This window comes from Herpailurus yagouaroundi, unplaced genomic scaffold (genome assembly GCF_014898765.1).
Source record: "Herpailurus yagouaroundi ecotype Mexico unplaced genomic scaffold, PumYag 210, whole genome shotgun sequence".
In the NCBI taxonomy this organism is placed as follows: Eukaryota; Metazoa; Chordata; class Mammalia; order Carnivora; family Felidae; genus Herpailurus; species Herpailurus yagouaroundi.
The window spans coordinates 751,743-778,101 of NW_024412441.1; the positions used below are offsets into that span (position 1 = coordinate 751,743).

The 26,359-nt window shown below is 40.2% G+C and overlaps 1 protein-coding gene across 2 annotated transcripts in view; it reads left to right on the forward strand.

Annotated features, from left to right (window-relative positions):
- Positions 1 to 26,359, forward strand: part of PUS10 (pseudouridine synthase 10) — a 79,169-nt gene that overhangs the window by 45,459 nt on the left and 7,351 nt on the right. For both annotated transcript variants that reach the window (XM_040453648.1, XM_040453647.1), the window contains exons 8-15: positions 182 to 227; positions 2,619 to 2,683; positions 4,040 to 4,125; positions 5,198 to 5,323; positions 11,609 to 11,665; positions 12,512 to 12,588; positions 12,682 to 12,737; positions 13,787 to 13,904. In XM_040453648.1, coding sequence (XP_040309582.1) covers positions 182 to 227; positions 2,619 to 2,683; positions 4,040 to 4,125; positions 5,198 to 5,323; positions 11,609 to 11,665; positions 12,512 to 12,588; positions 12,682 to 12,737; positions 13,787 to 13,904 — 631 coding nt within the window. The remainder of the gene's footprint in view (positions 1 to 181; positions 228 to 2,618; positions 2,684 to 4,039; positions 4,126 to 5,197; positions 5,324 to 11,608; positions 11,666 to 12,511; positions 12,589 to 12,681; positions 12,738 to 13,786; positions 13,905 to 26,359) is intronic.

Sequence of the window (26,359 nt, forward strand, 5' to 3'; positions counted from 1 at the left end):
CAGTCCTCTTTGTAACTTGTCATGTTTTAGCAGATTAAACCAATACAGCTGGTATAGAAATTCATTTTGTCTGTTCCTAATATCCTGAATTTAGCAGCAATATTATATAAAATATATTTGAGTTATATTCACCCCAAAATAAACTCATTAACTTTTCTTTATTAACTTGGATTTTACTTAGACGTGCAATATGCCCAGATTGCTTCAAGCCAGCCAAAAACAAGCAGGTAAAGATTCCTCCTTTTTATTCTTTATTGAGTTTTATTTGAGCTGAATATTCAAATTAACAACAAAATGATATGTGTTAGAAATGTTGTCAATGTATCTTTTAATCATTCTTTAAATATTTCCATTTGCTACAGTTATTTTTTTCAACTCTGAACACCTTTGCCTCTAGCTAGGAAGTCATAACGCAAACAATCTCATATTTGTGTCACTGTCTAGGTTGTCTCCCTGGTGTTGTTAAATTTAGAACCAGTGTTTCAATGATGTTACTGTTATCCGTTTGGGGAAATTCAGCTTTGAGGTTTTATTCCCAAAATTGCATCATTGGGGAAAATCCATGTTAATTATTAGCATTCCAAACTTTTGTCTAATACTCATTTTCTAGAAATTGGTATTTAAGAAATATAATCCAAAATAAATTATTTTACTTAGGACAATCTGACTTAATATGCCTATTTCAGGCTACATTTGCAAAAGGGCATTTTATACAAACTCCCCTTTATTTGATGTGAGCTGGTTTTCATGTTAATGAGCAAAATAGTTAGCATGCATTTCAGTTTCTGCTATGCCAGGGTAGAATGGCAAGGCAACGATATTGGCAAGCTTTCATGCCACAGATACTTACCTGGTTTTATGTGAAGATTCAGGCATTACTTTTACTGACATCCATTTTACCATTATGGTCGTTAAAAAGAATATAAACTTGGGGCATCTGGGTGGCGCAGTCTATTAAGTGTCTGACTCTTGATTTTGGCTCAGGTCATGGTCCCAGGGCCATGGGATCAAGTCCCACATCGGGCTCTGCACTGAGCGTGGAGCCTGCTTAAGATTCTCTCTCCTGGGGCACCTGGGTGGCTCATTCGGTTAAGTGTCTGACTCTTGATTTCAGCTCCGGTCATGATCTCAAGGTTTGTGGGTTTGAACTCCACGTAGGACTCTGCACTGATTGTGCGAAGCCTTCTTGGGATTCTCTCTCTCTCTCTACCTCTGCCCCTACCCTGCTAACATGTGTGCACGCACATGCTCTAAAAAATGTATGTGTGTGTGTGTGTGTGTGTGTGTGTGTGTGTGTGTGTGTGTGGTAGATATGCTAGAACAAATTAGTGTATATATACATGGTGTATATATACATATATATGTATATATACATATATGTGTGTTTGTGTGTGTGTGTGTGTGTGTGTGTGTGTGTGTGTGTATTCATTGCCAAAGATACATCTGTTAGTCTTTACTCTTGCTTTGACTGGTTGCTGAGCCTTTTAGAACCAGGGGGTGGTAGGGGGAGGGGGTGTTGAGGGATGGGAGACAGAGTTGGCACCATTTGTCAAATTCCCTGTGCAGCAAGTCTAAATGTGAGAAAGTCTAAAGCACTGCTTCCCACCTTTCTCACATCATGATACACCTAGAACATTACCATGTTTTTTCAGCACCCTGAAATTAACAAGTTGCTCTAATCTGGAAGCAATTGGTCTAGGGGTTCTTTGGCCCTTGTGAATTAGAGGGCTCAACATCTTGGCACAACTGTAGCTCATTGCTTTGCTATACTAGTTGGAAAGCTCTGCCCAAATGACCTGTAGCCATGTTTATATTGAAGATCTCATTGTATTGTTTGTTATCTTTGAGGAAATATACAGGTACCAGCACCAAATTGTAGAACAAGCATCACAGATACCACATCATTTGGCCAGTGGTATAGTGTATGTAGTTTTCCTGCCTTATTGCTGAGAGCAAATTATATAACCTTTTGAGATTCTTTCAGGCTTAAGTTTTCATATCTTAACAAATAGGAACTGAATTTTCAGTTTTAACCCTATAATTTGGGGTTCTCCAAAATATGGTTTAGAAAATCATTGATTTGATGATAAACTGTTGAGAGACCTACATTGTGCCTCTTTTTAGTCAAGTGTAATTTCACAAAACAGAAGAAGTAATTGTAATTTATCATAGTAAGCCATGTATATATACACTAATTTGTTCTAGCATGTCTACCATATGGTTTGACTTTTCTTATTTAAAAAAAAACCAAAGTGGGACATTTGTTATAGATGCCCTTCTGTTACAGTGAATTTGTTTACTTTCTCTGTGGTTGGCGAGTGGTGTTGAGCTGCTAGATGCCAGGGCGGGTTTGTTGGCTCTATTTACTCTTAGCCTGGCAACCAACTGCTGAACTGTTCTGCTAGATCTACATGGTGTTATGGACACAGACTAGATTGAAAAGAAAGGCTGTGGGGAGAACTGCTGGAATAAATGCTTATGTTTTACCTTCTTGAAGCTATTAAGTATTTCTCTCCTTTAAAATGATGTAATTTCCCCAACTATGTTCTGTGTTTCACCTTTGATGTTTTCTTGTCTGAGTGATAAAATGTCTTTTCTTTTCATTTTACCTTATATAGTCAGTGTTCACTAGAATGGCAGTTATGAAAGCGTTGAATAAGATAAAAGAAGAGGATTTCCGCAAGTGAGTAGAAGTATAGAAACATGGCGGCATCATGGAATTTTAGAATAAAGGGAATGTCAGAGATAATCTAACATCCAGTCTCTAAAACAAGACTGGATGTATTTCAGGGATGAGGATTGTGACTTAGTCATTATTATATTCCCAAATCCCTGGCTCAGTACCTGGCATGTACTAGTGTTTAGTAAATGTTTATTGGACTGGTATTTGAATTGGTGAGTCAAATCCAACTTCTTTATCTTTAGAAGAGCATGTTGAGGGAGTTGACTTGCCTAAGATTTCAACTGGGTAATAGAATAGGCTTAGAGCCAGGGTTCCTGTCTCTCCAGCCCAGAGTTGGTCCCATTACATCCCCCGTTTTGAGTATTGTCCATCTGAAGACGAGGGAGAAAAAGGCCCTTCACTTGTTAAAATATGCTGAAATACAATAAACCTCATATTTTAATTCTCATTGTATTCATTTTGTTCAATAAAATATCATGGTTACCTTTCCAGAATATCCTTGAATAAATTTCAAACAATAAAGTTGTGAGGAAGGTTTTATATATTTTATTGACTGAAAGTGAGTCTCAGGAAATGGAAATACTTACACTAAATTTTAGAAAGTAAAGTCAGCCTCTCTTTGCAAGCAATAGGTCCTGAACTTCTAAGTCATTTTTTTTTTTGTTAAGACATCTTAGGAAACTGTATGAAATTTTCAAGCCGAGCATTTGGAGTCCATCCACATTGAGTCATTTACAGGTAGACTCCAGTCCATGGCTTTGGAAGTTCCCAGACGGTAGACAGAAAATAAAGCCATACATTGCTCTTTTCTGTCCTCAGATTGAAGTTTTTTAGTTAAAAGGGCAGAGTCTGCCACATTCCACTTTTTCTGGCCCTGTGTGTGATCTAATTCCCAAGGTCATAGTTGGAATGAGAAAGAGAAAGAGAGAAAACTGGTGGAGACCCTCCCCACAGGTGGGACTTACCAGCTTTACCCAAATGATTAACGATTTTTTAAGCTGGCACCAACTGTTCATAGGGAGCAAGATGGCGAAAGACCCTGGAGAGGCTTCCACTTCATAAATATGGGTTTTTCTCTCAGATCTCAAGGCTGTTAGAAATTATCATCTGGGAACATGCAGCCTCCTGAGTGAAAGGTAGTAGCAGAGCCCTGATTTACTTTGTGTCACTCTCGTGTATTAAAGTGTACTTGAGGTGTAAAAGATCTTTATGATTTCAAAACTTAAAGTTAGGGAGTGGCTTAGTCCGTGAGAGACTCGGGTTCCCTGTGTCTCAGACAATGCTGATTCATCCTAGTTATGTGGTTCAATATCTTTTCTGGAAAATAGTAGCTGTAAAATTTATTTTGTTTTGCAGGCAGTTTCCTTGTCCTCCAAACTCACCAAAGGCTGTATGCACTGTTCTTGAAATTGAGTGTGCTCATGGTGCTGTTTTTGTGGCTGGTAAAATATTTAGTCTAGAATATACTTACGCTGTCAACTTACTATCCTTTCTGAAAACTCAAGTCACCTCTCCTCTGTTTCCTTTTAATTTTTGTTATCAGGTTCTGATTAATTAACTCTTTTGAGAACTAGGACTGATAGTCAAGCTTATTTTAGCTTCTGTAGGTATTCTCAAGGTCCACTCAGATTGGTTATTTGAAATACCATGCCAAAGGGAAATGACACTTCTTAAGTTTTAATAGTTTCCATCAGAGGTGGCCAATACCCATAGAAATATGGGTAGATGCAGAGACCCGAAACTGATCGGGAGAAACATAGCTACAGAAAGCATAAAAGCAAACTTGAAAAAAATAATTTTATTATCTGCAGAATGACTGAAGATTTGAGTTTCTGCTTAAAAATAAAAAAATGTTGCATTGACCTTCCCAAGAGGTAATCTAGCAGATAGTTTTTGTTTTGAAAGCTACATCTATTTCATAGTAATGGCCGAAATGAAATTGTTTCGTGGTCTTAACTATAATACTCTGCCCTGTGGTAATGAAAGCTACCTGCCATAGTGCAGCTTTCTTCATAAAGCAGTGAGTCATTTTCTGTTTGTTTGGTTTTTTTTTAATTAAAAAACTTCAAAATTTCCCGTATTTGAACTCTTTGGAATATATTATCACCAATGAGTATTGCATTAAAGTATTATTAATCAGGCATAAAAGCAGTAGTTGCTGGGTTTTTTGGTAATGACCCTTGGTGTGTTCCATAGTATAACTTGTTCAGCCAGCCAATCGGATTAATAAATATATTGAGCATTTTATTTTTTTTTTATTGAGCATTTCTTTAGAGCTCATTTGATGATTCATATCATGTCTTTAACCATCTCTTCTATTGTTACCTTAAATCTTTTAATTTAATTATTTATATGTCTGTATGCTGGCTCCCCAAGTTAGATTGTAAGTTAGTTGAAGGGTAAGCCTTGCTTTGTATTGTGGCACCTAGGATATTGGCACTCAATATATAGTTGTTTTATCTTATTATGTTAATTATATCATTCCATCCAGGCTACCTTATGTTTCTTTGGCAGGGAGATATAATAAATACTCCAGGAATCTACCGCAAACTCCTTGGATAATTGATGGAGAAAGGAAGCTGGAATCTTCAGTGGAAGAATTAATTTCAGATCATCTTTTGGCAGTATTCAAAGCAGAGAGTAAGTGTTATAATATTCATATTTTAAATACATTGTCATTCATGAATAGGTTTCTTTGAGGTGGTGGGAAAGATTTCTAAATTTTGTAAATCACCAGATCTAGACTCCTTGCCTGGCAGCTTCCCATGAACAAGGGTCATCATGTCCTGAGCACCTCTGGCTTGGGCTGGATTTGAGCCGAGGATTTCTTTCGTCTCTCAAGATGACTATTCTTTCCTGGGCAAATTCAAAACCACTGAAACTATTTTAAGTGAATGCACTTAAGTTCTGACCTTGGGACACCTCAGACTTGGCCTCTTTTGGGGGAATATGAGGAAATTAAAACACAACTTCCACATCCAGTTCTTGTTCAAGAATAATCGCTGGCAAATGTCTAGCTTCCACCTTAACTGCTAAAATGTCCTGGGATAAAGTTCAAGCCTAGAGAAAGCAGGTCAACAGCTACCAGTTCATGAAGACTTCATGATAGTTGTGTTGTATTTTAATTTTCCAGGTATTAATGAGCCCAGGTTTGTGGGATGAGTCAGATCCTGCCAGGCTTAGGTTTTCTCTGTCTCTGTAGGTCTGCCATGTCGCAGACCACATAGAGCCTGTGATTTCACCTAGGATTAGGCTAGAGGGAAGGGGCTAAGATTTCAATTGCAGGAAGTCATGTTGTACAACAGGAAAAACTGTAGGCCATAAGCAATGATTGATTTACTTTAAAGTGGGTCTCCTAGCATAATTAGAACCCTTTTTTTGAGGAAGCAACTAGATATCTACTCTTCTCTCTGAAAAACCTTGAGACAAGACTGCTTTAGGAATGGCAAGCAGATGATTGAGATGAGATATGGCTATTCCTTCCACCTCTCTGGCTTGTCAGGAAGGGAGACAAGCACTTTAAAACACATCCCTCTTATAATTTGTTGCCTATCAGGTAGGTGGACTCTCTTTTTAAGGGTCTTTAAGAATTGTTTACTGAATAAAGAAGAAATTAACCTAGCAACCTAACATTTTCCAAAATCTCAGCAGTAAAGACTCTGGGATAAGTGGCACCTGGGTGGCTCAGTCAGTTAAGTATCCGACTCTTGATCTTGGCTCAGGTCATGATCTCACAGTTTGTGAGTTCAAGCCCCATGTAGGGCTCTGCAGTGACAGTGTGGAGCCTGCTTGGGATTCTCTCTCTCCCTCTCCTTCTGCCCCTCCTCCGCTTATGTATGCATGTATTCTGTCTGTCTCTCTCTCTCTCTCTCAAAATAAATAAATAAACTTAAAAAAAAAGGACTCTGGGATATTGCCATGAGCTTTTACTTGCTTAATATCTACATACTGGGTATCTTGTAAGATTTATCCAAATTATAAAGAAGTGAAAATTAAGCTTTAGTACAAAAAGTTTCTTTCAAACTCTTTTTGGAGCCACCTGACTCTCTTTGTATAAGATGATTCAAGAAACTTTCAGTTTTGATTATTTGGGTCTCAAGGAAGGCCCCATTACCAAGAGGGCCATTAGGAGGCTCTGAAACAGATGTATGTTTCCCCCTTGCAATCTTTCATGAAGTTAGCTTGGTTTCATTTTCCATTTGAGGGGGGGAAATTGTCCCCAAACTGAAAATGAAGCAAACTGTGTGTTTAGCATCTGTAATTGTGTCCTGAGGAAATTTATTGAGAGCTGCTTGAGAAAAAGCAGACCTCTGGGCCTTGGTGCTAACTGGCTCCTTGTCAGGGGATAAAACCTGTTGTTAGAAATGCCTGATTGATAGCATCAATTTGCTAAACCTGTGTATCTCAGATATATTACTCATTATTTCTGCAGATAACATGTGACAACTCTGGGAAGATGGTTCTGACTGATGTACCTCTATGTTTTACAACTCTTTGAAAATAAGTGGTATTATATGAGGCAGTCTAGCTACTCGTATAAAGGTCCCTTCCCCTAAATGGGAGATTTCTCAGTCACTTCAAACTGGCACATCATATTATCGATTTGCTAATCCCCTGGTTAATGAGTAGTAAGCTTGGACACACTCTCAAAGTCACTGTGTCTAAGAAACTTTCCCCAATACATTTGCTATTTCACTTATTGAATAAATATCTGTCATGTTATTTCCCTACTGAAAACTTGTCAATGACTACATGCAGGATAAAATCCAAACTATTGAACTTGATCTTCTGAGGCCTTCATCATCTGGCCTCTGCCCATTTTTCAGTTCCATCATCTGTGTGTTCTGCATATGAGGGCCACTACCCACTACATACTAGCTGAACTGCTGATAGTTCCTGATCATTCTTGCACTTGGTTTTGTTTTTGTTTTTACAATTTCTGTTCCTTTGAGCAAAAGGAACTCACAGGATTATGGGGATAAGACAGGGCATAATGTGAATTTAGAAAACTCAACCAGGGCACCTGTCTGACCCAATCAGTGAAGCATATAACTCTTGATCTCAGGTCTGAGTTTTGAGCCCCACATTGATTGGGTGTAGAGATTACTTAACAATAAAATCTTTAAAAAAACAGAAAAGAAGGGACGCCTGGGTGGCTCAGTCGGTTGAGCGTCTGACTCTTGGTTTCGGCTCAGGTTATGATCTCACAGTTTGTGGGTTCGAGCCCCACATCAGGCTCTGTGCTGGCAGTGCAGAGCCTTCTTGGGATTCTCTCTCTCTCCTTCTCTCTCTGCCCATCCCTCACTTGTGCTGTCTCTGTCACTCTCAAAATAAATCAACTTAAAAATATTTTTTTAAAAAGGGGCGCCTGGGTCACTCAGTCAGTTAAGCATCCGACTTTAGCTCTCAGAGATCAGGTCATGATCTCACAGTTTGTGGGTTCGAGCCCCGCGTTGGGCTCTGTGCTGACAGCTCAGGGCCTGAAGCCTGCTTCGGATTCTGTGTCTCCCTCTCTCTCTGCACTTCCCCCACTTATGCTGTGCCTCTCTCCTTCAAAAATAAAAAAACATCAAAAAAATTAAAAAAAAAAAAGAAAAAAAATGAAAACTCACCCAAATTTTAAATATGTATTTCCTAATACTTAAGGTATTAAGGTATTAAGGAGTTAATACTTAACTCCTTTTCCTTTTGTTGTTAGCTATTATTCATAATTGCATACGAATAAAGTTTTAAAGGTTACCCCCAAAAGTATTTTTAAGTGAGTTTTCTATTATGTACTTATCTATCTATTTATTTTTAGAGCAGAGAAGGAAGGAGGAAAGAGCACGCAAGCAGGGGAGAGGGACAGAAGGAGAGGGAGAGAGAATCTTAAGCATGCTCCACGCTCAGCACAGAGCCTTACGTGGGGCTCGATCCCACAACCCTAGGATCATGACCTGAGCCAAAATCAAGATTCTGATGCTTAACTGACTGAGCCATCCAGGCGTGCCACCCCCAAAAATATTTCTCAATGTATTGTCCAAATTTGAGATATTTTCCTAAAAGATATAATAAATAATCGCTTCTTCCTTTGTCTGGATTTAATGTTTCACTGGACTTCCCAAGGGCCTAGCTTGGGATCCTACACCTCTGGAATTTGTGGAAATTTTATGGGCTAATTTATGAATTGGAGATTTCTAGTCTGATTTAGCTGTCACTGTTCGACTTACCTCTCTGTGTCCTGTTCTTTCCCTTCTCCCCCATCAGTCACAGGTTATGGCTCAGTCATAACCTGGTTCCCTGACATTATGGCTGGTTTGGAGATGGCGGTGGGCAGGTCACAGCCCCAGGGAGTCAGTATCTTTCAGCTTCCCAGATGCCATTCTGAATTCCCCATTTAGCTATCCACCCCTAGTTAGTGCTACTCTTGAGTCTGTTGAGTCTGTCTAGAAGCTACTGATGTTACCATGGGTTTTATTAACAATGGAGTCTAAACATGGAGTGGAGGGTTCTTTGGGACTCAGTGGTCCACAGAACCCTATTCCTTGCCTGGCCTTGATTCTCTACCTCAAGAAAAGCCTGACCCTGTGACTCTCATAGCTGCTTACTTGGCCAGTTCTTAGGTATTAACGCAGCACAAGTTATCCAGGCTTCTTTTTATTTTTATTTATTTATATTTATTTTTTAAGTGTGGAGCCCAACATGGGGCTTGAATTCACGACCCTGAGATCAAGACCTGGACACCTGGAACACCTGGGTGGCTCAGTTGGTTAAGCGTTTGACCCTGGCTCAGGTCATGATCTCGCGGTTTATGAGTTTGAGCTCTGCGTCGGGCTCTGTGCTGACAGCTCAGAGCCTGTAGCCTGCTTCAGATTTTGTGTCTCCCCCTCTCTCTGCCCCTCCCATGCTTGTGCTCTGTCTCTGTTTCTCAATAATAAACAAATTAAAAAAAAAAAGACCTCCACATTGCCAGTGCAGAGCTCAACGTGGGGCTTGATACCATGAACCACGAGATCATGACATGACTCAAAATCAAGAGTTGGATGCTCAACTGACTGAGCCATACAGGTGCCCCAATTTACCCAGATTTCTGAGCCTAAATTCAGCTTAAATTCTAGTCCTACCTTGGCTGTCTGGCCCTTACCTAACCAGTACTGGGTTACTCCTCTCTATGAGACTCATAGCTTTGGGCCCTGTGGGAGAGAGGAGCCCACTTTACCCTGACAGTATGTGTCAAACAATAGTTCAGAACCTATGTTCCCTAAAGTGTTGACCTTGGCTTGCCAAAGGGATCTCTTAGACAAGAGGAAAGGGTGAAATCCTACTTTCTTCACAGCTAAGTATCTTCAAAAAGAGGGCTAATCTTCAGTGTAGTTTTCATAGGCCTTTCCAAGCCTTTTAACCTTCCTTTTTCTAAAATCTATGTGGGACCTTTACGTATAGACTCTTTCCTGGGAAAAAAGTGGCTGTCTAAATGGTGTTCACTATTCCGCCTTTCCCATTTGCTCTTTCCAGCTATCTTGTTCTTCCTCATCTTGTGCTCTCCGAAGTAGCTGGACCATTGAGGAATAAATACAAATCTCATAGCTCATGTTGCAACTGTGCTCTTAGTGCTGTATGTGCTCATAATGCTATGTGCTTCCTGTCATAGCTATATTACCCACTATATTACAGTCCCTATCCCTCCACAAACAGTAAGCCCTGTGAGGATCAGGACCGTATCCATATTGTTTATCTCCCCTGTGTCTAGCACAGTGCCTTGTACACAGTGCCTTGTATAGCCTCTAATATATGTATGTGTTCAGAGATCTTAAACTTTACCAAACTCTAATGACTGACCAGAGTTCTCCAAACGTCCCAGCCTTTTCTAATCCCTGATCCAAGAAGACCAGTCTTGCTTTCCCTGTGGGCATGAGTCTGAACTCTTCTGCCTATCTCTTGGTGGTGTTGTATAAACAGTGGTTAAGAGACTCTGGATGGAGTCAGACCACTTGGTTCAAATCCTGGCCCTACCACTTACCAGTAATGTCATCTTAGGCAAGTTACCTATCCTGTCTGGGTCATTTTCCTTATAAGTAAAATGAGGATAATGATAGTACCTACCTTATAGTGTTAACATCTATGAAAAATTTAGAATAATGCCTGCCTGTGGTAATGTTTGCTATGGCAATGATGGTGAAATTGTCAGTTTTGTATCTAAGTAAGTTATGATGCAACAGCTCCCCGCCCCCCCCACCTTTTTTTACACCATTTCCCATTCTAATATTTGCAGCTTTTAGTCTAGGATGATCCATTTATCTTAGAATGAACACTAGTTTTATTGTGGTCCCAGTTTAGGCTTTGCTTGATAAAAAGAATTTACTTTTAAACCCTTTCCCCCCCATTCCTCTTCCTTTCATAGAGTTTAATTCTCAAATAAATGATTTTGCTTTGTTTTGTTTCAAGAAAAAAAAAAAAAGAAGGAAAATGACAGATTTTTCACCATAAGCTTGTGACCAGGGTTGTTGTGGAGCCTTCCTCTAAAAAGTGCTCTGCCTCTGGTCTCCCATGGGATGGTGGCATAAGGTGATAGTTAAGGTCTGGCTTTACATCAGAAATGTCTAGCTCTGTCTGCCATTTAATCATGCGACCTTGATAAAAGTACTTATCCTTTTAGAAGCTTGGTATTCTTTTATTTAATACCTACATCATAAAGTTCTAATAAGGATTGAATGAAATAATGTATGCAAAATGTTAGCTCAGTGCCCAGCATATATGTGCTCAATAAATGGTACTTCTTATCATTGCTATTTTTATTAGAGATTGGGATTAGAGGTGGGATGGCGACTATCCCTTGGAGTTCTCCTGTAGATTATTTCAGACAAATGGGGTTTCTACCAACAGGTGGGAATGAAAGTCTTAGGGCTATTATGTTTCTGATTATTTTTCTTTATCTCCTTTGCAAAGGTTTTAATTTTTCCTCCTCTGGAAGAGAAGATGTAGATGTGAGAACATTAGGAAATGGTAAGATTGCAACAGCATCACTTGACTAGAACTAACTTTCAGACTATCACCCTTCTCAGACAGCAGGTTCACTGTAGTTGCTCAGTTAAAACCAAAGTGGGCAAAGCCCAGAGCTTCTCCCAGTGAGGAGGCTTTGCGAATTATGGAGCTACCTTTATAAATTATATGATTATGTCTTAACAGGAATCATGTGTTCAGAAGCCATCCTTATTGCATATCTATAGGTTCTAAGGGAATTTTATGTGCATTAACAAGGTGGTAACCAAGTTTTTCCAAAAGTTTGATTATTAATTGTTCCATTTGCTAACATTTCAGCAGTACCAGTACAGTTTTCAAAATGCACATCTTCATTTAAAAAGTGATTCTGTTCTCTTAGCCTTCATTTCTCTCATTTTGCATTGTTGCATTACAAGAAAGATGCTGAGAGTTAATAGTCCCTTCCCCTTATGGAATCACAGCTTTTCCATTTCACTAGTGGATTAGGCTAGGAGGATGGATTTCAGCTTGGTATACCTGGGCATTGCTGTGTGTAATAATGTTACCTTTGTGTAACCAAATCAATTAGCAGTTGTTTGGATTTTATTTTGTAATTAACACAGGCTTGTTCATGGACTTTTGGGAGAGCAGTCATTTTCACATGTTGCCTGTCCTGGGGTTTAGCAGCCCCCCAAAAAGCCCCTTGATTCTTTTCACACATTCTTCCCTCCCCCAGATGTAGTCATGTCACTAAACTTTCAGTCCTCTAGAGCTCAACTCGTTTTTTCACACCTCCTAACCCTCTTGCATTGGCCCAAATGTTAACTCCATCAACACGTTTCTGTTTCATGACGGGGTGTGTGCTGCCAGGAAGGCCCTTTGCAATTGAGCTGGTGAATCCTCATAGAGTACATTTCACTTCACAAGAAATTAAGGAACTTCAGCAGGTAAACCACTTCATGACATGGAAATCGTCATGTTTCTGCAACTCTGTAACTGAACTAGAGTTGCTAATTGTTTTTCTTTTTCTGCTACTACAGAAAATTAATAATTCGTCTAACAAAATCCAAGTCCGTGACTTGCAGCTTGTCACAAGGTAAGGGTAGACTCACTGGAGATGAACTCAGAATGGAAGTTTTGGTTGTAGGTCATGTATCTGTTAAGGGAATTGTATCCAGAACATATAAAGAACTCTTACAACTCAGTAATACGAAAACAACCCAATTAAAAATGGGGAAGATGATTAAGTGGACATTTCTCCAAAGAGGATACTATGTTTATGCATGAATACATGAAAAAAAAATGCTCAATATCATTTGCCATTAGGGAAGGGCAAGTCAAAATGTCAGTGATATCCCACTTTACTCTCACTAGGGTGGCTCACTAGGATGGCTGTAATCAGAAAGACAGAAAAAAACAAATGCTGGCAAAGATGTAGAGAAATGGGAACCCTAAGAAATTGCTGTGAGATTATGTGTGGCCACTTTGGAAGACAGTTGGCAGTTTGTCAAAAGGTCAAATGTAGAGTTACCATTATGGCCCAGCAACTCCACTTCTAGATATATACCCACAAGAAATGAAAATGTACACCCACACAAAGACTTGCTCATGAATATTCATAGTAGCATTATTCATAATAGCAAAAAAGTAGAAACAACCCAAATGTCCATGGGTAACATATGGTATCTCCATACAACAGAATATTATTCGATAATAAAAAGGAATAAAGTACTGATACATGCACCAACATGATGAACCTTGAAAACATTATGAAGTAAAAGAAACCAGACACCACACACCACGTATTGTATGCTTCCATTTTATATGAAATATTCAGAGTAGGGAAATCTATGGAGACAAAGTCAATTAGTGGTTGCCAAGGGCTAGGGGAAACAGGAAATGGGAAGGAACTGCAAATAGGGATGGAGTTTCTTTTTTGGGGTGATGAAGTATTCTAAAATTAGATTATGGTGATAGCTACACAACTCTCTAAACATGCTAAAAATCACTGAATCGTACAGTTAAAATGGGAATTGTATGTAAATTTTATCTCGATAAAGCTATTTTTGAAGAAAGGGAAGTTGGGGCAAGGCTTAAGTGTATTTTGTGTGTTTAGACAAACTTTCTTTTCTTGTTTTTGTTTAGAGAGGCAATAGGACATATGAAAGAAGGTGAAGAAGAAAAGACCAAATCCTACAGTGCCTTAATATGGACAAATAAAGCCATACAGAAAAAAGACATTGAATTCCTAAATGACATAAAGGTAGTTAAATGCTCTATTTTTTTTTTTTTCTGATTGCCTATAAAATATTTCTTTGTCTTTTAGATTGTTAGTAGCAAGTCATAAAGCATGGGCTTGGGGGAATGTGAGACCTGCTTTCAAATCCTGGCATTGCCATTTACTGGTTGAATGACTGGGCAATTCATCGAACCTGTTTGAGAGGCAGCATTGCTAGTGATTGAGATCCTGCCTCTGGGCACAGATTGCTTGGCTGCAAATCCTGAATCTGCATTTCCTAGTTGTGTGACTTTGGACACGTTGCTTGGCTTCTTTATGCTTTGTTTCCTTCATCTGTAGAATTAGAAGAATGAAATGAGTTGTCATGTGAAGCACTTAGAAAAGTATCTGGTACACAGAAAACGTGAGCAATGCTATTATTATACTTGGCCATCCGTAGAAAGGAAATATGAAATAGAATTGTCTAATAGAATTGATGCTAAGATAAAGTGTATAAATAAAATATGTTATAAATTTGTCTTAATGTTTATTTTTGAGGGAGAGAGAGAGAGACAGAATGGAAGTGTGGGAGGCGCAGAGAGAGGGGGAGACAGAATCTGAAGCAGGCTCCAGGCTCCAAGCTGTCAGCACACAGCCCGACACGGGGCTCAAACCCATGAATTGTGAGATCACAACCTGAGCTGAAGTCGGACTCTTAACCAACTGAGCCACTCAGGCGCCCCAACATGTTATAAATTTTTAAGAAGGATAATATATGTACAGCACAAATTTTGGCATGTGCTAGGTTTTCCTTCACATGAGCATACGGCACTGTAGAGGGTCTGCCTGTTCCTTTGCATGTTTCTTCCCACCTATCCCCATCTCTTCCTGTAAGGATAATTTACTCTCAAATGCAAGGAATGAGCATAAATGGATATAGAGGTCTGTATAGTTATCACAACGTTGTTAAAATGGGCAATATTTTGTAATAATCTAGATGACCTACTAGAGGAGACAGACTTCATCTTATGGTTTATCTGTATGATGGACTACTGCTAACCAGCTGTTAGAAATTATGTGGTAGATGACTATTGACAAAGGAAAATGTTCCTGACAAATGCTCAGGGGAAGAAAACAAGCTATAAGAGTATTTATTGGGTGATACATACACATGAGAAGGGTGCCTCGGTGACTCAGTCGGTTAAGCATCTGACTTGGGCTCAGGTCATGATCTCATGGTTCATGAGTTCGAGCCCCATGTCGGGCTCTGTGCTGATAGCTCAGAGCCTGGAGCCTGCTTCAGATTCTGTGTCTCCCTCTCTCTCTGCCTTTCCCCCGCTCATGCTCTGTCTGTCTCTCTCCCTCAAAAATAAATAAACATTAAAACATATACATGAGTGTGTGTTTCTGTATACACATATATGCAACTATGTAGAAAACAAATCGTGTGGCAAAAGATACCATAAATAGGATTTCTACTTATGAAAAATGCAAACACCCAATAGAGAAAAATAGACAAAGGATCAAGCAGCTGAAAAAGAGCAACTGTATATGGCCAAGGATCATCTGAAAAGACGTTCCACTTTGGATTAAAGTAACAATAAGACATCACTTTAGTCCTCTGAGACTAGCACCTATTGGTTGGCATGGAGAAGACTAGTTGCATACTTTGTCAGTAGAAATGTAAAGTGTTTAGCCTGTTTTGGAAAATAATGTAGCAGTGATTCTAAAAATTAAAAACGTATTCGTCTTCTACCCAGCACTTCCACTACTGGCAATCTGTCCTGAAGAAATAAAACTCCAGGGCTTAAGGATTTGTGCACAAAGATGTTTACTGACTTTATTCAAAGTGGCAAAATCAACAACAACACAGCTAGAAACAAAGTGAACTTCCTTCAGAAAGGAAATGGCAGGGGTGCCTGGGTGGCTCTGTCGATTGAGCGTCTGACTTTGGCTCAGGTCATGATCTCACAGCTCGTGAGTTCGAGCCCTGCGTCAGGCTCTGTGCTTATGGGTTCGAGGCCAGCATTGGACTCTGTGCTGACAGCTCAGAGCCTGGAGCCTGCTTCTGATTCTGTGCCTCCCTCTCTCTCTGCCCCAACCCACTCACATTCTGTCTCTGTCTCTCTCAAAAATAAATAAACGTTAAAAAAAAAAAAAGGAAATGGCAGAGGAAGCTGGAATATTATAAAGTTATTAAAAAAAACTAAAGCAGCATGTGATCCCATTTATGTTATTGTGTGTATATATGCTTAAAATTGTTGGAAAAAAGGATAGAAGTAGGTCCACACCTATGAATCACAGAAACACACATGACATTATGAGAAAGAAAGTGAAGTGCAGAATAATGTTTATAGTATGAATCATTCACCTGTTTAGACATGTTCATCCCTAACACGGGGGTGGGTGTTGACTAGATCACCCCCAGTGGGCCTCCAGATCTTATGTTCCATGAGTCTATATCAAAAGCCGTTTGGTTTTTAGCCCATTATCTGCAGCCTTTAGAATGATAGTTTAGACAGATATTCTTAAGATTAGAAAACAAATTTCTAAACCACTATTTCACCACATATGTAAGTCATTCAGAATTCTGAGGGGAAGATGAACTCATTTAAAAAATAGATTTGGGGGGCGCCTGGGTGGCGCAGTCGGTTAAGCGTCCGACTTCAGCCAGGTCGCGATCTCGCGCTCCGTGAGTTCGAGCCCCGCGTCGGGCTCTGGGCTGATGGCTCAGAGCCTGGAGCCTGCTTCCGATTCTGTGTCTCCCTCTCTCTCTGCCCCTCCCCCGTTCATGCTCTGTCTCTCCCTGTCCCAAAAATAAATAAACGTTGAAAAAAAAATTAAAAAAAAAAAAATAAAAAAAAAATAAAAAATAGATTTGGGGCACCTGGATGGCTCAGTTGGTAGAACATGTGACTCTTGATCTTGGGGTCGTGAGTTCAAGCCCCATGTTGGGTATAGAGATTACTTAAAAAAAAAAAATGCATTCATAGTTTTTTTTTTTTTTTTTTTTGTCCTCTGCCCTAAGCTTTATTTTTTTTATTTTTTTTTTTTTATATATGAAATTTATTGTCAAATTGGTTTCCATACAACACCCAGTGCTCATCCCAAAAGGTGCCCTCCTCAATACCCATCACCCACCCTCTCCTCCCTCCCACCCCCCATCAACCCTCAGTTTGCTCTCAGTTCTCAACAGTCTCTTATGCTTTGGCTCTCTCCCACTCTAACCTCTTTTTTTTTTTTTTTTTTCCTTCCCCTCCCCCATGGGTTCCTGTTCAGTTTCTCAGGATCCACATAAGAGTGAAACCATATGGTATCTGTCTTTCTCTGTATGGCTTATTTCACTTAGCATCACACTCTCCAGTTCCATCCACGTTGCTACAAAAGGCCATATTTCATTTTTTCTCATTGCCACGTAGTATTCCATAGTGTATATAAACCACAATTTCTTTATCCATTCATCAGTTGATGGACATTTAGGCTCTTTCCATAATTTGGCTATTGTTGAGAGTGCTGCTATGAACATTGGGGTACAAGTGCCCCTATGCATCAGTACTCCTGTGTCCCTTGGATAAATTCCTAGCAGTGCTATGGCTGGGTCATAGGGTAGGTCTATTTTTAATTTTCTGAGGAACCTCCACACTGCTTTCCAGAGTGGCTGCACCAATTTGCATTCCCACCAACAGTGCAAGAGGGTTCCCGTTTCTCCACATCCTCTCCAGCATCTAGAGTCTCCTGATTTGTTCATTTTGGCCACTCTGACTGGCGTGAGGTGATACCTGAGTGTGGTTTTGATTTGTATTTCCCTGATAAGGAGCGACGCTGAACATCTTTTCATGTGCCTGTTGGCCATCCGGATGTCTTCTTTAGAGAAGTGTCTATTCATGTTTTCTGCCCATTTCTTCACTGGGTTATTTGCTTTTCGGGTGTGGAGTTTGGTGAGCTCTTTATAGATTTTGGATACTAGCCCTTTGTCCGATATGTCATTTGCAAATATCTTTTCCCATTCCGTTGGTTGCCTTTTCGTTTTGTTGGTTGTTTCCTTTGCTGTGCAGAAGCTTTTTATCTTCATAAGGTCCCAGTAATTCACTTTTGCTTTTAATTCCCTTGCCTTTGGGGATGTGTCGAGTAAGAGATTGCTACGGCTGAGGTCAGAGAGGTCTTTTCCTGCTTTCTCCTCTAGGGTTTTGATGGTTTCCTGTCTCACATTCAGGTCCTTTATCCATTTTGAGTTTATTTTTGTGAATGGTGTGAGAAAGTGGTCTAGTTTCAACCTTCTGCATGTTGCTGTCCAGTTCTCCCAGCACCATTTGTTAAAGAGACTGTCTTTTTTCCATTGGATGTTCTTTCCTGCTTTGTCAAAGATGAGTTGGCCATACGTTTGTGGGTCTAGTTCTGGGGTTTCTATTCTATTCCATTGGTCTATGTGTCTGTTTTTGTGCCAATACCATGCTGTCTTGATGATGACAGCTTTGTAGTAGAGGCTAAAGTCTGGGATTGTGATGCCTCCTGCTTTGGTCTTCTTCTTCAAAATTACTTTGGCTATTCGGGGCCTTTTGTGGTTCCATATGAATTTTAGGATTGCTTGTTCTAGTTTCGAGAAGAATGCTGGTGCAATTTTGGTTGGGATTGCATTGAATGTGTAGATAGCTTTGGGTAGTATTGACATTTTGACAATATTTATTCTTCCAATCCATGAGCAGGGAATGTCTTTCCATTTCTTTAAATCTTCTTCAATTACCTTCATAAGCTTTCTATAGTTTTCAGCATACAGATCCTTTACATCTTTGGTTAGATTTATTCCTAGGTATTTTATGCTTCTTGGTGCGATTGTGAATGGGATCAGTTTCCTTATTTGTCTTTCTGTTACTTCATTGTTAGTGTATAAGAATGCAACTGATTTCTGTACATTGATTTTGTATCCTGCAACTTTGCTGAATTCATGGATCAGTTCTAGCAGACTTTTGGTGGAGTCTGTCGGATTTCCATGTATAATATCATGTCATCTGCAAAAAGCGAAAGCTTGACTTCATCTTTGCCAATTTGGATGCCTTTGATTTCCTTTTGTTGTCTGATTGCTGATGCTAGAACTTCCAGCACTATGTTAAACAACAGCGGTGAGAGTGGGCATCCCTGTCGTGTTCCTGATCTCAGGGAAAAAGCTCTCAGTTTTTCCCCGTTGAGGATGATGTTAGCTGTGGGCTTTTCATAAATGGCTTTTATGATCTTTAAGTATGTTCCTTCTATCCCGACTTTCTCAAGGGTTTTTATTAAGAAAGGGTGCTGGATTTTGTCAAAGGCCTTTTCTGCATCGATTGACAGGATCATATGGTTTTTCTCTTTTTTTTTGTTAATGTGATGTATCACGTTGATTGATTTGCGAATGTTGAACCAGCCCTGCATCCCAGGAATGAATCCCACTTGATCATGGTGAACAATTCTTTTTATATGCCGTTGAATTCGATTTGCTAGTATCTTATTGAGAATTTTGGCATCCGTATTCATCAGGGATATTGGCCTGTAGTTCTCTTTTTTTACTGGGTCTCTGTCTGGTTTAGGAATCAAAGTAATACTGGCTTCATAGAATGAGTCTGGAAGTTTTCCTTCCCTTTCTATTTCTTGGAATAGCTTGAGAAGGATAGGTATTATCTCTGCTTTAAACGTCTGGTAGAACTCCCCTGGGAAGCCATCTGGTCCTGGACTCTTATTTGTTGGGAGATTTTTGATAACCGATTCAATTTCTTCGCTGGTGATGGGTCTGTTCAAGCTTTCTATTTCCTCCTGATTCAGTTTTGGAAGAGTGTGGGTGTTCAGGAATTTGTCCATTTCTTCCAGGTTGTCCAATTTGTTGGCATATAATTTTTCATAGTATTCCCTGATAATTGTTTGTATCTCTGAGGGATTGGTTGTAATAATTCCATTTTCATTCATGATTTTATCTATTTGGGTCATCTCCCGTTTCTTTTTGAGAAGCCTGGCTAGAGGTTTGTCAATTTTGTTTATTTTTTCAAAAAACCAACTCTTGGTTTCGTTGATCTGCTCTACAGTTTTTTTAGATTCTATATTGTTTATTTCTGCTCTGATCTTTATTATTTATCTTCTTCTGCTGGGTTTAGGCTGCCTTTGCTGTTCTGCTTCTATTTCCTTTAGGTGTGCTGTTAGATTTTGTATTTGGGATTTTTCTTGTTTCTTGAGATAGGCCTGGATTGCAATGTATTTTCCTCTCAGGACTGCCTTCGCTGCGTCCCAAAGCATTTGGATTGTTGTATTTTCATTTTCGTTTGTTTCCATATATTTTTTAATTTCTTCTCTAATTGCCTGGTTGACCCACTCATTCGTTAGTAGGGTGTTCTTTAACCTCCATGCTTTTGGAGGTTTTCCAGACTTTTTTTTTCTGTGGTTGATTTCAAGCTTCATAGCATTGTGGTCTGAAAGTATGCATGGTATGATTTCAATTCTTGTAAACTTATGAAGGGCTGTTTTGTGACCCAGTATATGATCTATCTTGGAGAATGTTCCATGTGCACTCGAGAAGAAAGTATATTCTGTTGCTTTGGGATGCAGAGTTCTAAATATATCTGTCAAGTCCATCTGTTCCAATGTCTCATTCAGGGCCCTTGTTTCTTTATTGACCGTGTGTCTAGATGATCTATCCATTTCTGTAAGTGGGGTGTTAAAGTCCCCTGCAATTACCACATTCTTATCAATAAGGTTGCTTGTGTTTATGAGTAATTGTTTTATATATTTGGGCGCTCCGGTATTCGGCGCATAGACATTTATAATTGTTAGCTCTTCCTGATGGATAGACCCTGTCACTATTATATAATGTCCTTCTTCATCTCTTGTTACAGCCTTTAATTTAAAGTCTAGTTTGTCTGATAGAAGTATGGCTACTCCAGCTTTCTTTTGGCTTCCAGTAGCATGATAAATAGTTCTCCATCCCCTCACTCTCAATCTAAAGGTGTCCTCAGGTCTAAAATGAGTCTCTTGTAGACAGCAAATAGATGGGTCTTGTTTTTTTATCCATTCTGATACCCTATGTCTTTTGGTTGGCGCATTTAATCCATTTACATTCAGTGTTATTATAGAAAGATATGGGTTTAGAGTCATTGTGATGTCTGTATGTTTCATGCTTGTAGTGACGTCTCTGGTACTTTGTCTCACAGGGTCCCCCTTAGGATCTCTTGTAGGGCTGGTTTAGTGGTGACAAATTCCTTCTGTTTTTGTTTGTTTGGGAAGACCTTTATCTCTCCTTCTATTCTAAATGACAGACTTGCTGGATAAAGGATTCTCGGCTGCATATTTTTTCTGTCTAGCAAACTGAAAATCTCGTGCCAACTCTTTCTGGCCTGCCAAGTTTCAAAAGAGAGATCCGTCACGAGTCTTATAGGTCTCCCTTTATATGTGAGGGCACGTTTACCCCTTGCTGCTTTCAGAATTTTCTCTTTATCCTTGTATTTTGCCAGTTTCACTATGATATGTCGTGCAGAAGATCGATTCAAGTTACGTCTGAAGGGAGTTCTCTGTGCCTCTTGGATTTCAATGCCTTTTTCCTTCCCCACTTCAGGGAAGTTCTCAGCTATTATTTCTTCAAGTACCCCTTCAGCACCTTTCCCTCTCTCTTCCTCCTCTGGGATACCAATTATGCGTATATTATTTCTTTTTAGTGTATCACTTAGTTCTCTAATTTTTCCCTCATACTCCTGGATTTTTTTTATCTCTCTTTTTCTCAGCTTCCTCTTTTTCCATAACTTTATCTTCTAGTTCACCTATTCTCTCCTCTGCCTCTTCAATCCTAGCTGTGGTGGTTTCCATTTTGTTATGCATTTCGTTTAAAGCGTTTTTCAGCTCCTCGTGACTGTTCCTTAGTCCCTTGATCTCTGTAGCAAGAGATTCTCTGCTGTCAGCTATACTGTTTTCAAGCCCAGCGATTAATTTTATGACTATTATTCTAAATTCACTTTCTGTTATATTATTTAAATCCTTTTTGATCAGCTCATTAGCTGTTGTTATTTCCTGGAGATTCTTCTGAGGGGAATTCTTCCGCTTGGTCATTTTGGATAGTCCCTGGCGTGGTGAGGACCTGCAGGGCACTTCCCCTGTGCTGTGGTGTATAACTGGAGTTGGTGGGTGAAGCCGCAGTCAGACCTGATGTCTGCCCCCAGCCCACCGCTGGGGCCACAGTCAGACTGGTGCGTGCCTTCTCTTCCCCTCTCCTAGGGGCGGGATTCACTGTGGGGTGGGGTGGCCTGTCTGGGCTACTTGCACACTGCCAGGCTTGTGATGCTGGGGATCTGGCGTCTTAGCTGGGGTGGGTAGGCAAGGTGCACAGGGGCCGGAGGGGCAGGCTTAGCTTGCTTCCCCTTAGGTGATCCACTTCAGGAGGGGCCCCGTGGCAGCAGCAGGGAGTCAGATCCGCTGCCGAAGGTTTGGCTCCGCAGAAGCGCAGAGTTGGGTGTTTGCGCGGAGTGAGTAAGTTCCCTGGCAGGAACTGGTTCTCTTTGGGATTTTGGCTGGGGGATGGGCGGGGAAGATGGCGCTGGCGAGCGCCTTTGTTCCCCACCAAACTGAGCTCTGTCGTCTGGGGGCTCCGCAGCTCTCCTTCCCTTTGTCCTCCAGCCTTCCCGCTTTCTGAGCAGAGCTGTTAACTTATGCCCTCCCAGCCGCTAAGTCGCGCTTGCTGTCGGAACACAGTCCGTCAGGCCCCTCCGCTTTTTGCAAGCCAGACTCGGGGGCTCTGCTTGGCCGGCGAGCCGCCCCTCCGCCCCGGCTCCCTCCCGCCAGTCCGTGGAGCGCGCACCGCCTCGCCGCCCTTCCTACCCTCTTCCGTGGGCCTCTCGTCTGCGCTTGGCTCCGGCGGCTCCGTTCTGCTAATCCTCTGGTGGTTTTCTGGGTTATTTAGGCAGGTGTAGGTGGAATCTAAGTGATCAGCAGGACGCGCGGTGAGCCCAGCGTCCTCCTACGCAGCCATCTTCCCTCCTCCTCTGCATTCATAGTTTGAAGGTAGCCCTATTCACAGCTAATTTAGAAATAATGCTGAATAATGTGAAAGATAATTTTTGTAGGTACAGAGTAAGCAATGAAAGGGTCTATTTTAATGGTTCATAGCTCAAATGGACTGATGGGACTAGCTGACTTCTAATAATTTTTTTGTGTTGGGGTTAAAACTATTTTCAAATATTCCTATTGTCATCAAGAATAGAAAAACTGAGGGGCGCCTGGGTGGCTCAGTTGGTTGAGGTTCTGAGTTCAGCTCAAGTCATGATCTTATAGTTCATGAGTTTGAGCTCTCTGCTGTCAGTACAGAGCCTGCTTTGGATCCTCTGTCTCCCTGTCTCTGCCCCTCCCCTGCTCTTGCTATCTCTCTCTCAAAAATAAATAAACATTAAAAAAAAAAAAGAGAAAAACTGAGTTACTACCCCATTTTGAGAAAAAGTCACTTCAAATTTACTATTTGTCTCTTCTTTTTTGTTTTTTTCTTATTTATTTATTTATTTATTTATTTATTTTTAAAAATTTACATCCAAGTTAGTTAGCATATAGTGCAACAGTGATTTCAGGAGTAGATTCCTTAATGCCCCTCACCTATTTAGCCCATCCCCCCCCCCAACCCCTCCAGTAACTCTCTGTTCTCCATATTATGTTTTGTCCCCCTCCCTGTTTTTATATTGTTTTTGCTTCCTTTCCCTTGTGTTCATCTGTTCTGTGTCTTAAAGTCCTCATATGAGTGAAGTCATATATTTGTCTTTGTCTGACTGACTAATTTCGCTTAGCATAATACCCTCTAGTTCCATCCATGTAGTTGCAAATGGCAAGATTTCATTCTTTTTGATTGCTGAGTAATACTACATTGTATATATATACCACATCTTCTTTATCCATTTATCCATCGATGGACAGTTGGGCTCTTTCCATACTTTGGCTATTGTTGATAGTGCTGCTATAAACATTGGGGTGCATGTGTCCTTTCAAAACAGCATCCCTGTATCCCTTGGATAAATACCTAGTAGTGCAATTGCTGGGTCGTAGGGTAGTTTTATTTTTAATTTTTTGAGGAACCTCCATACTGTTTTCCAGAGTGGCTGCACCAGTTTGCATTCCCACCAGCAGTGCAAAAGAGATCCTCTTTCTCCTCATCCTCGCCAACATCTGTTGTTGCCTGAGTTGTTCGTGTTAGCCATTCTGACAGGTGGGAGGTGGTATCTCATTGTGGTTTTGATTGGTATTTCCTTGATGATGAGTGATGTGGAGCATTTTCTCATGTGTTGGTTGGCCATCTGGATATCTTCTTTGGAGAAGTGTCTATTCATGTCCTTTGCCTATTTCTTACTGGATTATTTGTTTTTTGGGTGTTGAGTTTGATAGGTTCTTTATAGATTTTGGATACCAAGGCTTTATCTGATATTTCATTTGCAAATATCTTCTCCCATTCCGTCAGCTGCCTTTTAGTTTTGCTGATTGCTTCCTTTGCTGTCCAGAAGCTTTTTATTTTGATGAGGTCCCAATAGTTCATGTTTGCTTTGTTTCCCTTGCCTCCGAAGACGTGTTGAGTAAGAAGATGCTGCGGCCAAGATCAGAGAGGTTTTTGCCTGCTTTCTCCTCAAGGATTTTGATGGCTTCCTGTCTTACATTTAGGTCTTTCATCCATTTTGAGTTTATTTTTTGTGTATGGTGTAAGAAAGTGGTCCAGGTTCATTCTTCTGCATGTCGCTGTCCAGTTTTCCCAGCACCACTTGCTGAAGAGACTGTGTTTATTCCACTGGATATTCTTTCCTGCTTTGTCAAAGATCAGTTGGCCATATGTTTGTGGGTCCATTTCTGGGTTCTCTATTATGTTCCATTGATCTGAGTGTCTGTTCTTGTACCAGTACCATACTGTCTTGATGATTACAGCTTTCTAATACAGCTTGAAGTCTGTTGTCTCTTCTTTTTTATTTTTTTATTTATTTTATTTTTTTATTTTTTATTTTTTTCAACGTTTATTTATTTTTGGGACAGAGAGAGACAGAGCATGAACAGGGAAGGGGCAGAGAGAGAGGGAGACACAGAATCGGAAACAGGCTCCAGGCTCTGAGCCATCAGCCCAGAGCCCGACGCGGGGCTCGAACTCACGGACCGCGAGATCGCGACCTGGCTGAAGTCGGACGCCCAACAGACTGCGCCACCCAGGCGCCCCTGTCTCTTCTTTTTTAAGAGTATTCTATTTCTAAGGAAAAAAAAAGTTGTTTGCGTATGTTTCTGTATTTCTGAAAATTCATCAGAATGGGGCCAGAAGAATGCAATGTTAAAGTAAATAGTTTCCTTTTGTCTACTGAAAACAAGCAGACACAAAACACACAGGAGTGTGTGCTGAATGAGTGTTATATTGGAAGCAGTGGTGGGTCTCCCAGCTCAGTCAGTACTTCCATTGACTAGGACTGGGAGTGAGTACTAGTACAGGGAGAGGAGCATTCCTTAGTCACTCATTTAAAGGCCAGTTATTTCTGTATTCTACAGTGAAGGCTGTATCTGTACAGATTCCTTAACAGTTCAGCCATGTCCTTTTTTTTGTCTCTTTGGCCAGAGAAATGTCAGACCTTATGTAGACAGCATATCTCAGCAGAACAACATGCTTCTAAACCCAAGAATTATGGAATCATAAAACCTACAAGTTAGGAGGGGCCATTGACTCACTGCTATGATCAAAACAGTCACACCATTTCAAGTGTAGTCTTTGTCAGAACTTGCTCTTTCTTTCTGGGTGGAAAACTTGATAGAGGGGAGACCAGACAGAAATCTTTGTTCTCTTAGCATGGCTTCAGGCACTCCCAAGTCGTATAAATTAGGAAGGAGTTGTTCCAACAAGAAATGGCAGAGGATTCAAAGTTCTCATGAACCTACATTTCTGGTTATATCCAATATCTATTTTTAAAACTTAGATTTAGTTGACCTTTTACAATTTTAATCTCTATTTCTTATTTTATGTCTTGTGACAAAAGGAAATCTCTGAAGAAAAACAAGGCTGTGCCCCTAAAAAATCTAAATTGTCAAAAGCATGTAGTATGGTTATTCTCAAGTGACTTGAACTGGGCTTACAAATACTGAGAGGTCTTGATTTATTGTACACACTTCTTTGTAGTTATTATATTGAAAATACTACCCTAACAGTGATGTAACTTAATTTTCCAGATACATCTTTTCATATAACCAAAAAAAATAACCTAGTGAGTAGGTATATGGTTGTCCTTCAAACTTGCACACTGCCCATACACACAAGTGATGCCAAGGTCTCACCTTCTACAGAAAGCCATTTCTCACCTCAGCCATTCACCCCACTGTTAAATCATCTGTTGGGTCAGGGGAAAAAAAAGGTAAGAACAGATCTTCTAGAAGAGCTCTGTTAAAGTAAAGGATAGACTAGAACTCTGGGGTCCTAATCAATTTGTTAAATATTAGAGTAAAAGAGACCTTGGGGATCATTTACTTCAAAGCCTTTAAAAAAAAATGTTTATTCATTTATT